At 37.0% G+C, this 17,904-nt stretch overlaps 1 protein-coding gene across 2 annotated transcripts in view; it reads left to right on the forward strand.

The window, feature by feature from the left end:
- Positions 1 to 17,904, forward strand: part of LOC114557964 (atrial natriuretic peptide receptor 1) — a 124,663-nt gene that overhangs the window by 91,196 nt on the left and 15,563 nt on the right. For both annotated transcript variants that reach the window (XM_028581734.1, XM_028581735.1), the window contains 10 exons: positions 1,837 to 1,972; positions 2,844 to 2,928; positions 3,224 to 3,341; positions 5,718 to 5,792; positions 6,595 to 6,672; positions 6,783 to 6,887; positions 6,978 to 7,049; positions 7,195 to 7,357; positions 8,137 to 8,292; positions 17,256 to 17,424. In XM_028581734.1, coding sequence (XP_028437535.1) covers positions 1,837 to 1,972; positions 2,844 to 2,928; positions 3,224 to 3,341; positions 5,718 to 5,792; positions 6,595 to 6,672; positions 6,783 to 6,887; positions 6,978 to 7,049; positions 7,195 to 7,357; positions 8,137 to 8,292; positions 17,256 to 17,424 — 1,157 coding nt within the window. The remainder of the gene's footprint in view (positions 1 to 1,836; positions 1,973 to 2,843; positions 2,929 to 3,223; positions 3,342 to 5,717; positions 5,793 to 6,594; positions 6,673 to 6,782; positions 6,888 to 6,977; positions 7,050 to 7,194; positions 7,358 to 8,136; positions 8,293 to 17,255; positions 17,425 to 17,904) is intronic.

Consider the following 17,904-nt stretch of genomic DNA (forward strand, 5'->3'; position numbering starts at 1 on the left):
TTCACTTCACAGGTGTGCCTTGTCAGGGTTAATTAGTGGAATTATTTCCCTTATTAATAAAAAAAGCAAAGGGTGGCTACTTTAAAGAATCGAAAATATAAGACATGTTTTCAGTTATTTCACACTTTTTTGTTAAGTACATAATTCCATAAGTGTTCATTCATAGTTTTGATGCCTTCAGTGAGAATCTACAATGTAAATAGTCATAAAAATAAAAAAGAAACGCATTGAATGAGAAAGTGTGTCCAAACTTTTGGCCTGTACTGTAAATTTTATACTGTCCAACCAGTCAAACGTGTCCTGTTCTGTAGACATGGTCCTTATTTATATATTAATGTTGGACCAGTCCAATATGACCTTCAGTTGAAATAAACCTTGTGTTGTAAGAAAACTTGTTTTACTTGTTATGAAATCTATTTTGATGCGTTTTGCCATAACTTTTGTAATTTTACGTATGTTTAAAAATATCGAAATTAATATCGATATCGCAATATCACATTTTGTTAATATCGTGCAACCCTATTATTATCTAGCTCAGGGTAAAGCAAAGTTCACACACGAGCCGGGTATCGGGCCTGCATTAGCTCCTCCTTTATGTTTTATGTTTTAATTCATTAAATAAACTAAATTTTTCTGCTAAAAAAACGTTTAATAATTTAATTTTGATATGCCTAAAGCGTTTTATAGTCATGGATCTTACTGTAAGTGTTGATTTAAGAGGCTTAATTGATCTAACAAGCAAACTACTCACTGCCGGCCGCTGTCGTCAATTTAAAAAATCAAAACATTATTTTAACAAACAAAAAAAAATGTCAAACTTTTTTTTTTATTAAGTTAATGAAGAAACAAAGCGAGATGTTTATTGGCTTTCCCAACTGTTAGATGAAATTTACGTCCATGTTCCCTTCTGTTGACATTAGGAGATGGGGCATTGCCTTTGGCAGTGGTACCCTCGGTTCCAGTGGTTAGGGGAAACCTGGAAAAGTCATGGAATTAGTAAAATCCTTGAAAGATTTGGAAATGTCATGACATTTTGTTGAGTTATAATAAAAGTAATTTATAAGTAATCTTTCATGTTTAAGATTTAACATTAATTTTCTGTAGCTGTTGATGTAACGTAGCGTTAATATCTTTCGATGCGTAACGTTTTGTTTACCATCACCAATGTTTCCGTCTCTTCCTTCACATATACCAGCTAACAGAAATTATGTTTAAATACATTGACAACAACACCAGCGCCTACCAGGTGAACAATAACATATACAGTAGATTAAAATTGTTAGCACATCAGACGAGGTTATGTTTTGGGATCATGGAAAAACTACTGGCCTAGTTTTCTTTAAAACTTGGTGGAAGGGTGTAGCATAAACTTTAACATTTATTTTCCTGTAGTTGTTGACGTAACGTAGATGCTAATTGTTGTCAGTGTGTGACGTTTTGTTTACCATCACCTACGTTTATTCATTTTCTCCTGCCGTTCCGTCTCTTCCTTCATGTATAACAGCTAGCTGAAATAATGTTTGAATAGAATTTGAATCTGATATGTTTGAATGCAAGTGCATGTTTAGTATTTATATAAGTACACAACACAACTAAATATAGAACATGGATCTAGTAATTTTTAGACATTTCAATGCGGGAATATTACATATTATACCTTCAAGTACAATATCTGAAAACTTCTTCCACCCCTGAAACACTGATAGATGCAACAGACATGAATACTTCCCAGTAAACTGAGCTCAGCATGAGAAATTATTATAAAAGCAAAGAAGAGGGTCATCTGCATAAAGTCGAATTCTAAAACCTGTATTTTTTCGTTCTGTTTTGTTGCAGATAGTTTTGGTGTACAACAGTTCAGAGGAGCAGCTAACTGCCATCCCTGGAACAACACTGCAGTGGCTGGGTGGAGTTCGTCCTCGCGATGTTCCCGTCTGCGGCTTCAAAAACGAAAACCCCGTCTGCCTCACAAGTCAGTGGACAAAACTAGAACCAGTTTACTTCAGTCGAACATTGTTGTTCAGTTTTGTACCTTTTCAGTTCAGTTGTTGTCTGTGAATTCGGACCTTTCCTATGCCTTTTAAAGTTAGAGTGCGTAGTTTCTGTCTCCCCCATGAGGAAAAGTAATGACAACAACACTGTCTGTGTTTTAGTGATCACGCACTACCCCCACCCCTCCTCCGTGCATTTGCTAGTAGCGTTTATCTCGCCAAACCAAGGAGGATGGGGGAGCGCTCGTGCACAGTAATGAGATAGACGTGTTTTCTGAGTGATCCATGCCATCAGACAGAGGATTAAAAAAACAGGGGTTTTAATTTTTATGCAACAGAGATACAGTCGGTCCTTCGGTCACTTTCTTTTTGGGATTTTAGTCCTTCTGCTGAACGTGGAGGTCTTTTCTTAGCAGTACAATCACTGACTGAAACATTTCTTGGGCGCTTTTCCGGATTCTCAGCCATGCCTTCACCTGTTGAAGGAGTCCTCTTAGTCTCCAAAGCTGAGCACTGCTGTTTCTATTCTCAGCGGTGATGTAAAACGCATCACTCAAGCTGCTGCGTGGACCACACCATTTTGTAAACATAGTCACACTGAGAAATACCGAGAGAGTTTATTTTGGAGCCGATGTGCTTAATTAGCTTTGTTTCAACTCACTTCGCAATGGCTTGAATGTAACCGACGTTCATTTAGATAAAATAGTCGCGCACTACAGCTTTAATGATTCAATATTCATTCATGGTTTGTAACATTTATGTTGTATTATCAGTGTATTAAATTCAGTTGTTTCTCTGAACAGAATATGGGTGCCGAGGTTATTAAATTGTTTCTCTCTTTCTCTCTGACAGAGACGGTCACCATCCATCAGATGGTTTCCATCGTTATCTTCTTCATCTTCATGATGACTCTCACCATCGCCATCTTCATCTACAGGTGAGAGCTGCTGCTGTCTGTTCCCATTAAACTATATCAGCAGTGTTTGTAGGTCTAGTCCACATTCAAGAGCAAGCATTTGGTGCGACAGTGGAGAGGAAAAACTTCAACTTCAAACATGCAGAAACCTCGGCGAGACCCTGACTCTTGGTGGTCTGCCGCTGACGGTTGGGACACAGAGACAATGATACAGATATAGAGAAATGTAACTTAAATTTGGTCATTCATATTCAGAGTTGGTCTCTCTCTCTCTCTCTCTCTCTCTCTCTCTCTCCTTCTCTCTCTCTCTCTGCAGGAAGATGAAGTTGGAGAAGGAGCTGGTGGCTCAGCTCTGGAGGATTTCCTGGTGCGACATCCAGATGAGCAACATGGACAAGGTGCTGCGCAGCGGCAGCAGGATCACACTGTCACTGGTCAGCACACACGCACACACACACACACACACACACACACACACACACACACACACATGCACACACGTATAATAAATAATTATTTAATTACACATTTTCAGCAAGCATATAGAGGAAAACACTCAACAGCTACTGCCCTGACTCAGATGGTTGATGACTGGTTCAAGGATATGGAGGAGAGGAAAATAATAGGTTTTGTAATGCTTGATTTCACTACAGCATTTGATATAATTGACCATGACTTACTGTTAAAAAAACTGGAATATTATGGTTTTTCACGAACCGCATTATTATGGATGAAAAGTTATTTGACAGATAGAAGACAATTAGTTTACTTTAATGGAAGCTTTTCAAAGGTAAGGGTTGTGGAACATGGTGTGCCTCAAGGAAGTTGTCCTGGGCCGCTCCTCTACACAATCTTTACCAATGATCTTCCATCTGTTTTAGATAAAGCAAGCATTACAATGTTTGCTGATGATTCCACTATATATTTAGCAGGAACTGATATTGGTGATTAAATATAAAACTACAGAGAGAGCTACAGTCAGTGGTGGACTGGATAAGGAGTAACAAATCTCTTCTCAATGTATCTACCTGTTTAGTGGTTGGAACTCATTTTTCTTTATGTTCCAAACCGAAACTTGAACTCAGCATAGAGCAAAATTCTGTGGAGCAAAGAGAAGAGGTTTAACTTTTGGAGTGATAATTGATAATAGATTGTGTTGGGATAGACATGTTCAGAAACTGGTAGCTAAAATGGGCAACAATTTGTCTGTTATTAAAAGGTGTGCAAAACACTTTACACCACAGACCGTTAAACAAGTACTTTATGCTTTGTTTTTTTCACACCTTGATTACTGCTCTGTGATTGGTCCAGCACTTCAACAATTAATATAAAGTGATTCAGAATAAAGCGGCACGTGTGGCTCTCTCATGTGGGTTTAGATCAAATGTTGATAAAATGAAAGCCTCTCATGGTTTAAAGTTAAAAATAGATTTATGTATTCTCTAATGTTTTTTTTACATAATGTTACAACAAGCAAAACACTTTTTACTTTTTATACAAAACTATATTTTAGTACTGATACACATACTACACGTACTTATCCAATGAGGCATGCAGTAGGAGGTGGTTTTATTTTACCTAAGTGAAAAAACCAAATCAATTCAACGTATATTATCAAACAACAAAACACTCAGTATGGTTTTAAAAAATCACTTAAGAAATATTACCTTCATGGAGATTTCAATATTTAATATCAATTTGGAGAGATTCTGTTATAGGGCTTTTGGTTATATCTTATTTTTTTAAATAAATCTTTTCGGAGTAGTGTAATTTTTATTTATTTATTTATGTTTTGTGTGTGATTGATTGATTGCGTTAACTGTAAAATATGATTTGTATTTTCAAATGTTGTGTAATGTGAAGTAATGTCTTTGTGCTTATGGTGTGTAGTGTGATGTTGTAAATTGTATTGTCACATGATAGATTGTAGGACCCCAGGAAGAATAGCTTTTAGCTTATGCTGAAGCTAATTGGGATTAGACACACACACACACACACACACACACACACACACAGACACACACACACACACACACACACACACACACACACACACACACACACACACACACACACACACACGTCTGTTTCACTATCTTTGTGGGGATCCGTCATTGACATAATGCATTCCCTAACCCCTTACCCTAACCTTAACCATCACAACTAAATGCCTAACCTTAACCCTTACCCTCACCCTAACCATAACCTAATTCTAACCCTAATCCTAAAACCAAGTCTTAACCCTCAAACAGCCCTTTAACCTTGTGGGGTCCAGCATTTTGGTCCCCACAAGGCTGTGCAGACCCCACAAGTATACTGTATTCCCCGGTTTTTGGACCCCATGAATATAGTAAAACAGGTACACGCACACACACATACACTCTCAATCACACGCACGTGCACACACACACACACAATCTCACACACCCTCTCTCTCACACACACGCACGCACGCATACACAATCTCACACACTATCTGACACACGCGCGTTTGTCTGCCGATTGCTTTACAGTTTTCAGTGGAGAAAATCGACAGAATTTAACAGAGATTTTGTCTGCCTGGTCTGGAGAAGTGTTAACATTCTCAGTTTATGTTTTGTTTTATTTAAATGCTGCTGAAAATCTGGACAAAATTCTGCGAAATTCTGCGTCCGCAGATTTCGTCTAGCCCTGACTTGTTTCATTCTTGTGTCTTTTGTTCTTTGTAATATGAAGCAGTCAAAGCACTCTTGACTACACACACACACACACACACACACACACACACACACACTCTCTCTTTCTCTCTCTGACCCTGTGTCTGTCTCCAGAGAGGCTCAAACTACGGCTCCCTGATGACTGGAGATGGAAACATGCAGGTTTTTGCAAAGACTGGATACTACAAGGTACGTTTGTTGCTTTTCTGTTGTCTGCTGATAGTAATTCCTGAGAGAGTCTAACTACAGACTGTCTCTTCTCTCCGCTCTGCTCTGTCTGACTACATCCAGCTTTCATTCATTCAGCTGTTCAAAACACACACAACGCCTAAAAGCTCCTGTGACAAAGGAAGTGATGCACTTTACATCTCAGAGGGCTGGATGCACAAACGCTCATTTGTTTATCCACCTAAAATGTCACTGAAACATATATTTACCCAGATGTTTTGAAGGGTGGTTGTATGAGCTACTTCTCAATAGTCAGTGTTGTCAGCTACAGTAGATGGTGGTCGGCACGCCCCCAGTTTGGAGAAGCAGGCAGGAGTACCGACACGGAAGCTAACCAATGTCCTGCTGTGGACGGGAGCAGCAGCTAAACACATTTTAGACACCTGAAAACATCTAAATCAGTTTAAGTGTAGGATGTAGCATTTAGAATATTTTCAGCGCTTTGCCCTGGGTGTAAGACAGCCCTATACGCCGGGGAACTGAAGCCGGTTATATGAAAATGTTTCTATCACATCCCTTCTTCAGGATTTGGGTTTGTAGTTTTACTTTAGTTTGGATTAGAATCAAGATTTTAATTTGGATTACAGTTAAAGATTTTAAATTTAGTGTTTGGCAGCCCAGTGATCTCTCTCTCTGTCTCTCTCTCTGTCTCTCTCTGTGTCTCTCTGTGTCTCTGTCTCTCTCTCGCTCTCTCTTTCTTTCTGTCTCTGTCTCTCTCTGTGTCTCTGTCTCCCTCTCTCTCTCTCTCTCTCTGTTCTTTCAGGGAAACATTGCCGCCATCAAATATACCAACAGGAAACGCATCGAGCTGAACAGGAAGGTCCTGTTTGAACTCAAACATGTGAGTGTCTCATGGTTCTCAGATTCAGAACAAAGTAAAGTGAGTGTAGATCTGCAGCAAAAAGGAAGATATATCTATGTATATTTATATAGTTTGTATACTTTGTGTAGATGCGAGACGTTCAGAACGAACATCTGACCAGGTTCATTGGAGCGTGCATCGACCCTCCCAACACCTGCATCATCACAGAGTACTGTCCCAGAGGAAGTCTGCAGGTACACCTGTCTGTCTGTCTGTCCGTCCATCCGTCTGTCTGTCTGTCCGTCTGTCTCTCTTGTCTAACAGTCTGTATTTTGTGACTTCAGGACATCTTGGAGAACGACAGCATCACTCTGGACTGGATGTTCAAATATTCCCTCATCAATGACATCGTCAAGGTACATTTCTTTATTTGTGTTTTATCTTCCACACCTTGTTCTCACACTCTTCTACTCTGTTAACATTCATATAATATCTCTGAATAACACTGTCTGTACCTGATAACATGTGTATATACAGTTCTCTCCTTCTCTCTGACTGCAGGGCATGGTGTTCCTCCACAACAGCGTCATCGTGTCTCACGGTAAACTCAAGTCGTCCAACTGTGTGGTGGACAACCGCTTCGTCCTGAAGATCACAGACTACGGCTTGTCCAGCTTCCGATCTTTGACCGACTCGGGAAAAGACGCTTACGCCTACTACGCCCGTGAGTCGTCCGTTTCAGCCGTTTGTCCATTCCACTTCTACTCTTTGTGTGATTTATACATCCGGACACTGTTTCAGCCTTTTTATCCTGAAAGCTTTTTTCATGTATTGCTCCAAACATTTGTGCTCCAGTAGCTTGTTACAGGGTTTTATCTACACATTCTCACACATAATAAAGTGATTTTTTTCTTTTATTTTAGAAGTTATTAAATGTTAAAAGTCATAGTATAATATGTGGAAAAAAAGTCATAGAATACTATTTCTAAAAAGTCTGTATAGTATGTCAAAAAAGTCATAGTATAGTTCTTTCTAAAAAAGTAAAAAAAAAGTCATACCATTGTATATATAAAAAAAGTCATAGAAACGTTGTAGTATAGTATGTTAAAAAGAGTCCTAAAAAGTCATGGTATAATATGTGGAAAAAAGGCAAAAAAGTCATAGATGTCAAAAATTTAAAAAAGTCATAGTATAGTATGACTAAAATGTCGTGAACGTGTTATTTTAGAAGTTTTTTAAATGTTGAACGTAAGCAGCTGTGTAGAGCTTTGCTTGATAAAATACAGTGTCTAAAGTTCCAACCATTAACTATATGATTAAATAAGAAGTAAAGAATATTATCAATATGACCAAACATTCAATTAGCAAAAATACTTTGTCTGATCAACATCCAACTCTGATTAAAAGAAACGTAGATACTGCATAATCATATATACCCCGAAGCTGTAAAATGAACAAAATATTCCTAAATTTAATATCAAATCTATTATCTTTTGGCTGCAGAGAGGTTGTGGATGGCTCCAGAGCTGCTCAGGATGGAGTCTCCTCCTCCTCAGGGAACTCAGAAAGGAGACGTCTACAGCTTCAGCATCATCCTCCAGGAGGTGGCGCTGCGCCGAGGAGCCTTTTACCTGGAGGGGGACCCTCTCAGCCCCAAAGGTAGGACCCATGTATGCAGGGTGCAGAGTGTGGACACTTTGGCTTTTTACAGGGTCTAATTATTAGTGGTGGTACTGGGGAGCTTCCAGTATGAATGTGATCAGATCAGACTATGGTGGTACTGGGGAGCTTCCAGTATGAATGTGATCAGATCAGACTGTGGTTGTACTGGGGAGCTTCCAGTATGAATGTGATCAGATCAGACTTTGGTGGTACTGGGCAGCTTCCAGTATGAATGTGATCAGATCAGACTGTGGTGGTACTGGGCAGCTTCCAGTATGAATGTGATCAGATCAGACTTTGGTGGTACTGGGCAGCTTCCAGTATGAATGTGATCAGATCAGACTGTGGTGGTACTGGGCAGCTTCCAGTATGAATGTGATCAGATCAGACTTTGGTGGTACTGGGCAGCTTCCAGTATGAATGTGATCAGATCAGACTGTGGTGGTACTGGGCAGCTTCCAGGTATGATTGTGATCAGATCAGACTGTGGTGGTACTGGGCAGCTTCCAGGTATGATTGTGATCAGATCAGACTGTGGTGGTACTGTTCTCAATCGACTTACCTGGATAAATAAAGGTTAAATAAAAAAATTAAATACATAATGTTTATGACACGTTCATGACAGTGTCATGTCCCTCTTATGTAGATACCTTCAAGTAAAGTGTAACCGATTAGTTTTTTGGGGCTTTTATGGTTTTGTAGTCTACTGGAAATGTCTTTGACTCAGACATGTTTCCTATCAACTTTTATGATTGAAATATCATCTATAGGCTTAGTGGACGAAATTACACTAAACACTACAGGCGAATAATGTAAAAATTGTTTTTCCTTAATGTAATCAACTGGTTAAGTTTCAGGTTGGGTTAGGGTTAGTATTAATACATTTTTAGTGTCTTAATTAGCGTATTATGCTAATTATTTTAATTGCCCAAAATGAAACTTTCAGCATCCAAGCTTAATTTCCTCCAGGCCCAGAGGGTCATGGCAAACAAGAATATAAAGCTTGGCTTTGATACCATTTATTTTGGCCGCGATATGGCAAAGTTCGTGTTTTCGTAGCTAGCTACACAAATTAGTTTTTTCATCCGATAAAAATTCTTTTGATAACATTTTGTCAGGTCGGTCTGGCAGATTGGTCGCACAGTCTTGGAGTAGTTAGAAAAAGTAGGTTTACGATAAATTAGGGGCTTGGACCCTAATTTTTTAACACCACTTACAGTATGTTTAAGTAAGTGTACATGCTATAATAAGCCTGTTTCATGCTGTTTCATGCTGAGGATAGGTTTTTTCTTGGAATGCAGTGGGCTGAACACACAGAGCCTAGAAAAACACATTCTTGGGTTTCAATTTAGTACTTTCGTAGCCACATGCTGACAACACATTAGTTCCTCTCTTTCCAGGAATAAACTAGAACTTGAAAAGTGATATACGAGGCTGAAAGAACTTGTTTGTTTTGTTGGCCAAACCACTTCATCCAGGAAAGTCGATGTTCTTAATTATTCTTTTTTGGCTTGTCTCTTTTTAGGGGAAAAAGGCCTTCAACTGAGGTCTGATCTGAGGTAAAGTCAGAATTAGGCTGGTTTTTTTTGGAAAGAAAGTTTGGTTTGCAGATTGGCTATAAATACGGGTGGAAAAGAAACTTATTCAGTAGATCTGTGCAGATACTGTGCAGCTTTCTTCGACGACTTTACTGAACTGCTGTCTATGATCTGTATTGACTTTGACTGTGTAATTATTGCTGGTGATTTCACCACTCATGTTGACAACCCTCAGAATAGAGGAACCAAGGAACTGTGTTGTGTTTTTGAAAACTATGGACTGACTCAGCATGTGACCACACACAATAAGGGACACATTCTGGACTTGATTATCTCTAAAGGTCTGAACATTTCCAAGGTTGTGGTGACAGATGTTGCTCTCTCTGATCATTCCTGTGTGTTCGTTAACGGCTCTATCTCTGTGCACAAAAGGGTTCAAACAAAGGTAATCAGAAAATGGTATATCACTGAAAACACCATTGAATCATTCATTCAGCTTTTCTCCTCTACACCCACCCTCTCAGGGGTCTCAGTCACTGAGCTTGTAGATAATTTCAATTGTAAAATTACAAATGTTATTGATACCATTGTTCCCACTAAGGTCAAAACTGTCTCTGTTAAGAAAAGATCTCCATGGAGAAATGTCACACTTGTAAGATCCGAAAAAAGAGAATATAGAAAAGCTGAATGAAGGTGGCGAAAAACTAATCTCCAGGTCCATTATGACGCCTATAAAGAGAGACTTTGCATTTATAATTTGGAACTAATGAATGCTAGGCGGTCCTTCTTCTCTGACATTATTGCTAAAAACAATAATAATTCACGTGCTTTGTTTGCTACTGTCGATAAATTAAATAACCCTCCCGTACAGTAGCTTCTGAACTTTTATCCAGCAAGGCCTGCAATGACTTTGCCAACTTCTTCAGTGAAAAAATTCAGAAAATTAGACAAACAATCAGACTCCATAACAGGTACATGGTATGCGTTGTCACAGTGTTCAAGCAAAACAAATTTCAATATGACACAAGGATTAACCAAAATAACCTGGAGGACATTATACAACATCTGAAAACCTCCTCCTGTTGATTATTGATATTTTACAAACCGGCTTTTTCAAAAATGTTTCAAAATGTTTGGCTTCAGATCTTCTACAGATTGTAAACACGTCTCTTCGCTGAGGTATCTTCCCACAGGCCCTGACAACTGCAGTCATCAAGCCACTCTTAAAAAAGAACAATCTAGATACTTCATTAATGGACAACTATAGGCCGATATCAAACCTTCCATTTTTATGTTAAATCATTGAAAAAGCGTTTTTTCAACAACTCAACCTTTTTTAGTCACTAAACAATGTTTTTGATTCCTTCCAGTCAGGCTTTCAACCAAAGCACTGAGACGGCTCTTGTTAAAGTATTTAATGACATCCACTTAAATACAGATAGTGGCAAAACTACAGTCTCAGTATTACTCAATCTCAGTGTGCTGCATTTGACACAGTCGACTACAACATATTACTAGACCGATTGGAAAACTAGATTGGCCTTTCTGGCAGTACTAAACTGGTTTGAATCCTACTTAAAGAATAGGAACTACTATGTGTCTATAGGTAATTATGCATCTAAGCACACAAATATGATGTGTGGAGTTCCCAAGGCTCCCTTCTGGGGCCTCTTCTGTTTAATATCTACATGCTTCCACTGGCTCAGATTATGGAAAACAGCAACATAAGTTATCATAGTTATGCAGACGACACACAAATTTACATAACCTTGTCTCCTGGGGACTACAGTCCAATACAAAAACTGACTAGGTGCATTGAACAAACTAACGATTGGATGTGCCAGAACTTTCCCTAAATTAAATGAAGAAAAAACTGAGGTGATTATTTTTGGAGCAAAAGAGGAACGATGAAAAGTCAGCGCTCAGCTTCAAACGACAATGTTAAAAACAACAGACAAAGCCAGAAATCTTGGTGTAATTATGGACTCTGACCTGAATTTTAACAGCCACGTTAAGACAATAACAAAGTCAGCCTATTATCACCTTAAGAATATATCAAGGGTTAAAGGACTTAAGTGTCAACAGGATTTGGAAAAACTTGTCCATGCTTTTATCTTCAGTAGACTTGACCACTGTAACGGTGTCGTTACAGGTCTTCAAATTCTATTCAAAATGCCGCCGCTCACAAACACCAAGAAAGTGAATCATATCCCTCCAGTTCTTATGTCTTTACACTGGCTTCATGTGCCTCAAAGAATATATTTCAAAATACTTTATAAATCACTAAATGGTTTAGGGCCGAAATACATTTCGGATCTGCTTGTAAACTATGAACCACCCAGGCCTCTCAGATCATCTGGGACAGGTCTGCTTGCTGTCCCCAGAATCAGAACCAAAAAGGGAGAAGCAGCATTCAGTCTTTATGCTCCACATATCTGGAACAAACTTCCAGATAACTGTATGTCCACAAAAACCCTCAGCTCTTTTAAATCAAGGCTGAAGACCTTTCTTTTTGACGTTGCCTTTTTTTTGTGAATTATATTCCTGTATTCTATTTTTAATTTTGTATTAATTTCTAATTGTTTTTAATGTTTTATGTAAAGCACTTTGAATTGCACTGTTGCTGAGATGTGCTTTATAAATAAAATTGCCTTGCCTTGCCTTACACTGACTATACAATGATTTTTTTTCAAACTTTTTTCAGCATGACTATTACTCATTACTTTTTTTATTACTTTTTCAACCTTATACTATGACTTTAATTACTTTTTTAAATTACTTTTTCAAAATACTATACTGACTGTTTTTTTACTAATTCGACATACTATGACTTTCGACGTCGAAATTCTATACTATGATTTTTTTAATGACTTTATCGACATACTATCTGACTTTTCTTTTACTCTTTTGACGTACTATCTATGACTTTTTATGACTTATTTTCGACATACTATACTATAATTTTTCAAGACTTATATGAAAAAAATCATAAAAAAGCCATAGTATATCGAAAATGTCAAAAAGTCAGTATAGTATGTAAAAAAGTCTTATAAAATAAAAAGTACAGTTTTTTCGAAAAAACTAAAAAAGAAGGTATAGTATGTAAAAAAAAAAAAAAAAAAAAGTCTTAAAAGGTCATAGGATAGTATGTTGAAAAAAGTTGTAGTATAGAATGTTGAAAACAAGTAATAAAAAGTCATAGTATCGTGTCATGATATGTAAGGAATGGGGAACCCAAATGCAGGCTGAAGTTTTGTTGCTTGAAGATTTATTAACACAAAAACCAGGGCACATACCAAAAGAAGTCCAAAAATGCAAAAACAAACAACAGAAGGAAAAACTAAGTCCAGAATGCAAAAAAAGGAAATAAAGCAGGATATCAAAACAAGAGCCCGGAGACCGCAGGGAAGACTAATACACAAACACAGAGACTGGAACACAATGATCTGACACGAGACAAGGGCAACACAGAGGCTAAATACAAGAGGCAGCGAGCAAACAAGGGACAGGCGATACAGCAGGTGAAACACATCAGGGCGGGGCAGGACTAGTAAAACTAGACAAGACAAGACAGAAAACCAGACTACCAAAATAAGACAGGAAACAGAAACCTACACAATCAACAGGAAACAGAAACCACAGTACAGAAGCATCAACAATCAATAAGAAAATACAGAAAACAGAAACATACAGGAAACAGAAACATACACAATCACAACAGTATAGTATGTTGAAAGAAGTAAAAAAAAGTCCTTAATATAGTATGTAGAAAAAAATCATAGTATAGTTTGTTGAAAAGTCACAGTATAGTTTTTTTGAAAAAAGTAAGAATGTCATACTATTGTATATATAAGAAAAGTTGTAGTATAGTATGTTAAAAAGAGTCTTAAAAAGTCATGGTATAGTATGTTGAAAAAAAGTCACGGTACAGTATGTTGAAAAAGTAATAAAAAGTCATAGTATAGTATGTTGAAAAAGTAATAAAGTCATAGTATAGTATGTCGAAAAAAGTCCTAATATAGTATGTGGAAAAAAGTTATAAAAAAGTATAAATACATTTTTTATAACTTTTTTCGACATACTATACTTTAACTTTTTTATGATTTTTTTGAGACATACTATAACTTTTTTATGACTTTTTCCACATACTATACTATGACTTGTTTTTTTAAAACTTTTTTATGACTTTTCAACATACTATACTATGACTTTTTCGACATACTATACTGAATTTTTTCGACATATATGCTGTCTTTTTTTGACTTTTCTTGACTTTTTTTGAACATTCTATACTATGACTTTTTTATGACTTTTTTTCAACATACTATATTATTACTTTTTTGGACATCTGACTGTTTTGGACGTACTATACAATGACTTTTTTTTTACTTTTTTTGACATACTATACTATTTTTTAAAGACTTTTATTGACCTACTATATTATGATTTTTTTTACATACTATATGTATGTAGACTTTTTATGACATATTATACAACCCTAGGGAGGTGTTCCAGGCACATCTAGCTGGGAGGAGGCCTCGGGGAAGACCCAGGACTAGGTAGAGGGATTATATCTCCAACCTGGCCTGGGAACGCCTCGGGATCCCCCAGTCGGAGCTGGTTAATGTGGCTCAGGAAAGGGAAGTTTGGGGTCCCCTGCTGGAGCTGCTCCCCCCGCGACCCGACACCGGATAAGCGGACGAAGATGGATGGATGGATGGATGGATTATACATCTATCTTTAATTCAAAATATTTTTTGTATTAGAGAACACAAAAAAGGTTGTAAAGGTGTTAAGCGGAAGCAGATCCATTAAAAACCAGACCAGGTTTATATCCAAACTAGAAATATTTTCCTAAATTCAATGGAAAAAATTAAATCAGAAATCTGATAATGAAGACACAGACAAAAAAATGTCAATTCAGTTAAGGACAAATGAAATAAATAGTCAAATGTTTCCCAAAAAGAAACAATTGTGATGTTTCATCACCGGTTTGCGGTAGCTTGTTTCAAGCTACAAACACATTCGATTAGCATGAAAACATATCCCAGACAACGGTCAACTCAGTACACATATGTTATTATCCCCCAGGTTCATTTTGTGCTGGATTTGTCCTTTAAGTCGTAGATCTTGGAGGCAGGAATTGATGAGAGCAAACAAAGCAGATGGACGGAGGGATGTGGTGAGATACAGTCTGAGTTGTAACGCCGACTGAATTAGAGGAATTAGAGACGTTGCATCACACGACTGAAACCAGCAATTAAACCCTGACAGAGCAGGAATGAAGACTGGACATTTATGTTTTCTCTTTGTCCGACCTGTTGCCAGCTGGACGACACTTTGATTCCTCAGCAGTTTTTTGTTTTTTTTCTCTCGCCAGCTTTATTTCCAAAAACACTTTCCAGGACTTAACGTGTTGAACAGTTTACGAACCGTCAGCCCCGCAGTCTGCCAAGGCCTCATTTATTTCAAATAGGCTTGTGGTCAATTGTAGCGTGTACAGTTGAAAAACCTGAGCAGCCTTAAAGTTGACATGGAAAAGTTTCTGTTTCCAAACCACAGAGGACAGAAGGAATGAGAGCAGAGTTACAGATGAAGTGTGTTTCTAGCAAATAAAACTCAGCAGTAATATCCAGATTGAAAGCTTAATCTTAACCATAGTATAGTATGTCATAAAAAAGTCATAGTTTAGTTTGTCATAAACATCATAAAAAGTAGTAGTGTAGTATGTTGTAAAAAAGTCATAACAAGCCATATTATAGTATGTCTTATAAAAGTCATAGTATAGATAGATAGATAGATAGATAGATAGATAGATAGATAGATAGATAGATAGATAGACACTTTATTCATCCTGAGGGAAATTTTAGGCATACAGTAGCTTAGACAACCATAACACAACAAACACACATACACACAAATATCTCACGTACATAAAAATCAATCACAGAAATTTAGTTAAAGGTGCTATGGTAGACTGTGTGCAATGGTGATAGTGCAAAAGAGAGTGCAGGGATTGAACAGTGCAATCGCTTATTATTAAATATTAACTATGACTATGAAAAGACAAGAATGTAATCATAAAAGAATGATACATACATAATAGTATGTCTTATAAAAGTCATAGCATAGTATGTTGTAAAAAAGTCATAGTATAGTATGTCGTATAAAAGTCATAGTATAGTATGTCGTATAAAAGTCATAGTATAGTATGTCGTATAAAAGTCATAGTATAGTATGTCGTATAAAGGTCATAGTATAGTATGTCGTATAAAAGTCATAGTATAGTATGTCGTATAAAAGTCATAGTATAGTATGTCGTATAAAAGTCATAGTATAGTATGTCGTATAAAAGTCATAGTATAGTATGTCGTATAAAAGTCATAGTATAGCTGTATAAAAGTCATAGAATAGCTGTATAAAAGTCATAGTATAGCTGTATGAAAGTCATAGTATAGTATGTCGTATAAAAGTCATAGTATAGTATGTCGTATAAAAGTCATAGTATAGTATGTCGTATAAAATTCATAGTATAGCTGTATAAAAGTCATAGTATAGTGTGTCTTATAAAAGTCATAGTATAGCTGTATAAAAGTCATAATATAGTATGTCTTGTAAAAGTCATAGTATAGCATGTCGTATAAAAGTCATAGTATAGCATGTCGTATAAAAGTCATAGTATAGCTGTATAAAAGTCATAGTGTAGTGTGTCTTGTAAAAGTCATAGTATAGTATGTCTTGTAAAAGTCATAGTATAGTATGTCGTATAAAAGTCATAGTATAGCTGTATAAAAGTCATAGTATAGTGTGTCTTATAAAAGTCATAGTATAGTATGTCTTGTAAAAGTCATAGTATAGCATGTAGTATAAAAGTCATAGTATAGTATGTCGTATAAAAGTCATAGTATAGTATGTCGTATAAAAGTCATAGTATAGTATGTCGTATAAAAAGTCATAGTATAGTATGTCTTGTAAATGTCATAGTATAGTATGTCGTATAAAAGTCATAGTATAGTATGTCATATAAAAGTCATAGTATAGTATGTCGTATAAAAAGTCATAGTATAGTATGTCTTGTAAATGTCATAGTATAGTATGTCGTATAAAAGTCATAGTATAGTATGTCATATAAAAGTCATAGTATAGTATGTCAAAATAAAGTCATAAAAAAGTCATAGTATAGTATGTCTTTTAAAAGTCATAGTATACAATGTCATAAAACTCATCGTGCACTATGTAAAAAAAGTCATAGTAAAAAAAAGTCATGAAAAATTCATAGTATAGTATATCATAAAAAATGTCATAAAGAGTCCCAGTACCTTTACCCGCCTATGGATGGTATTCTTTAGGAAGCTAAGACATAGATAGATAACGTGTGTTTCCTTGTGAGGAGTGTTCTCATGTCTCTCCCTCCCTGTGCAGAGATCGTGGACCGGGTGGTTCTGGGCGAGTGGCCCTGCCTCAGACCGACCATCGACCCCCAGGTCCATAGTCCTGAGCTGGGACAGCTGATGCAGCGCTGCTGGGCCGAGGAGCCGACGGAGAGACCGGAGTTTAACCACATCTCGTTGCTGCTGCGCAAACAGAACAAGTGAGTCCTCCAACAATAGAAGAAGGGGTTGTCATAGAAGCAAAAAAACATCTTTACATTGTTTTTTCTGTTTCACTCAAAAGAAATTCAAAGAGTTGAGTATCTTAACATGGAATGTCTCTGAGGTAGAGCCGGGACGTTTGAGTGTTACGTTGCCTAGAACTTGTAAATCTATTGAGTATTTTTCAACACTTTTCAGGCCACAGATTGCACGGCACACTTACCTAATATGCGGTATCGAATGAAAGTAAAGAAATATGCTTCATTGTGTTCTACAAATATAAAGCTGTGGGCTACATTAACATGATCAAAATCTACTTTAGTTAGTGTGTGATAATTGTGTTGATGTATAACTTTCTACCAACCCTGAGGCACACTCCTTTCAGGAAGTTCACAATAACAGTATGCTCAGACTGGCCAGGAACATTTCAAATGTTTTCCACAGAGAATATCAGCTTCTGCCTTCAAACAGACAGCATT

Source organism: Perca flavescens, chromosome 6, assembly GCF_004354835.1.
Source record: "Perca flavescens isolate YP-PL-M2 chromosome 6, PFLA_1.0, whole genome shotgun sequence".
Lineage (NCBI taxonomy): Eukaryota > Metazoa > Chordata > Actinopteri > Perciformes > Percidae > Perca > Perca flavescens.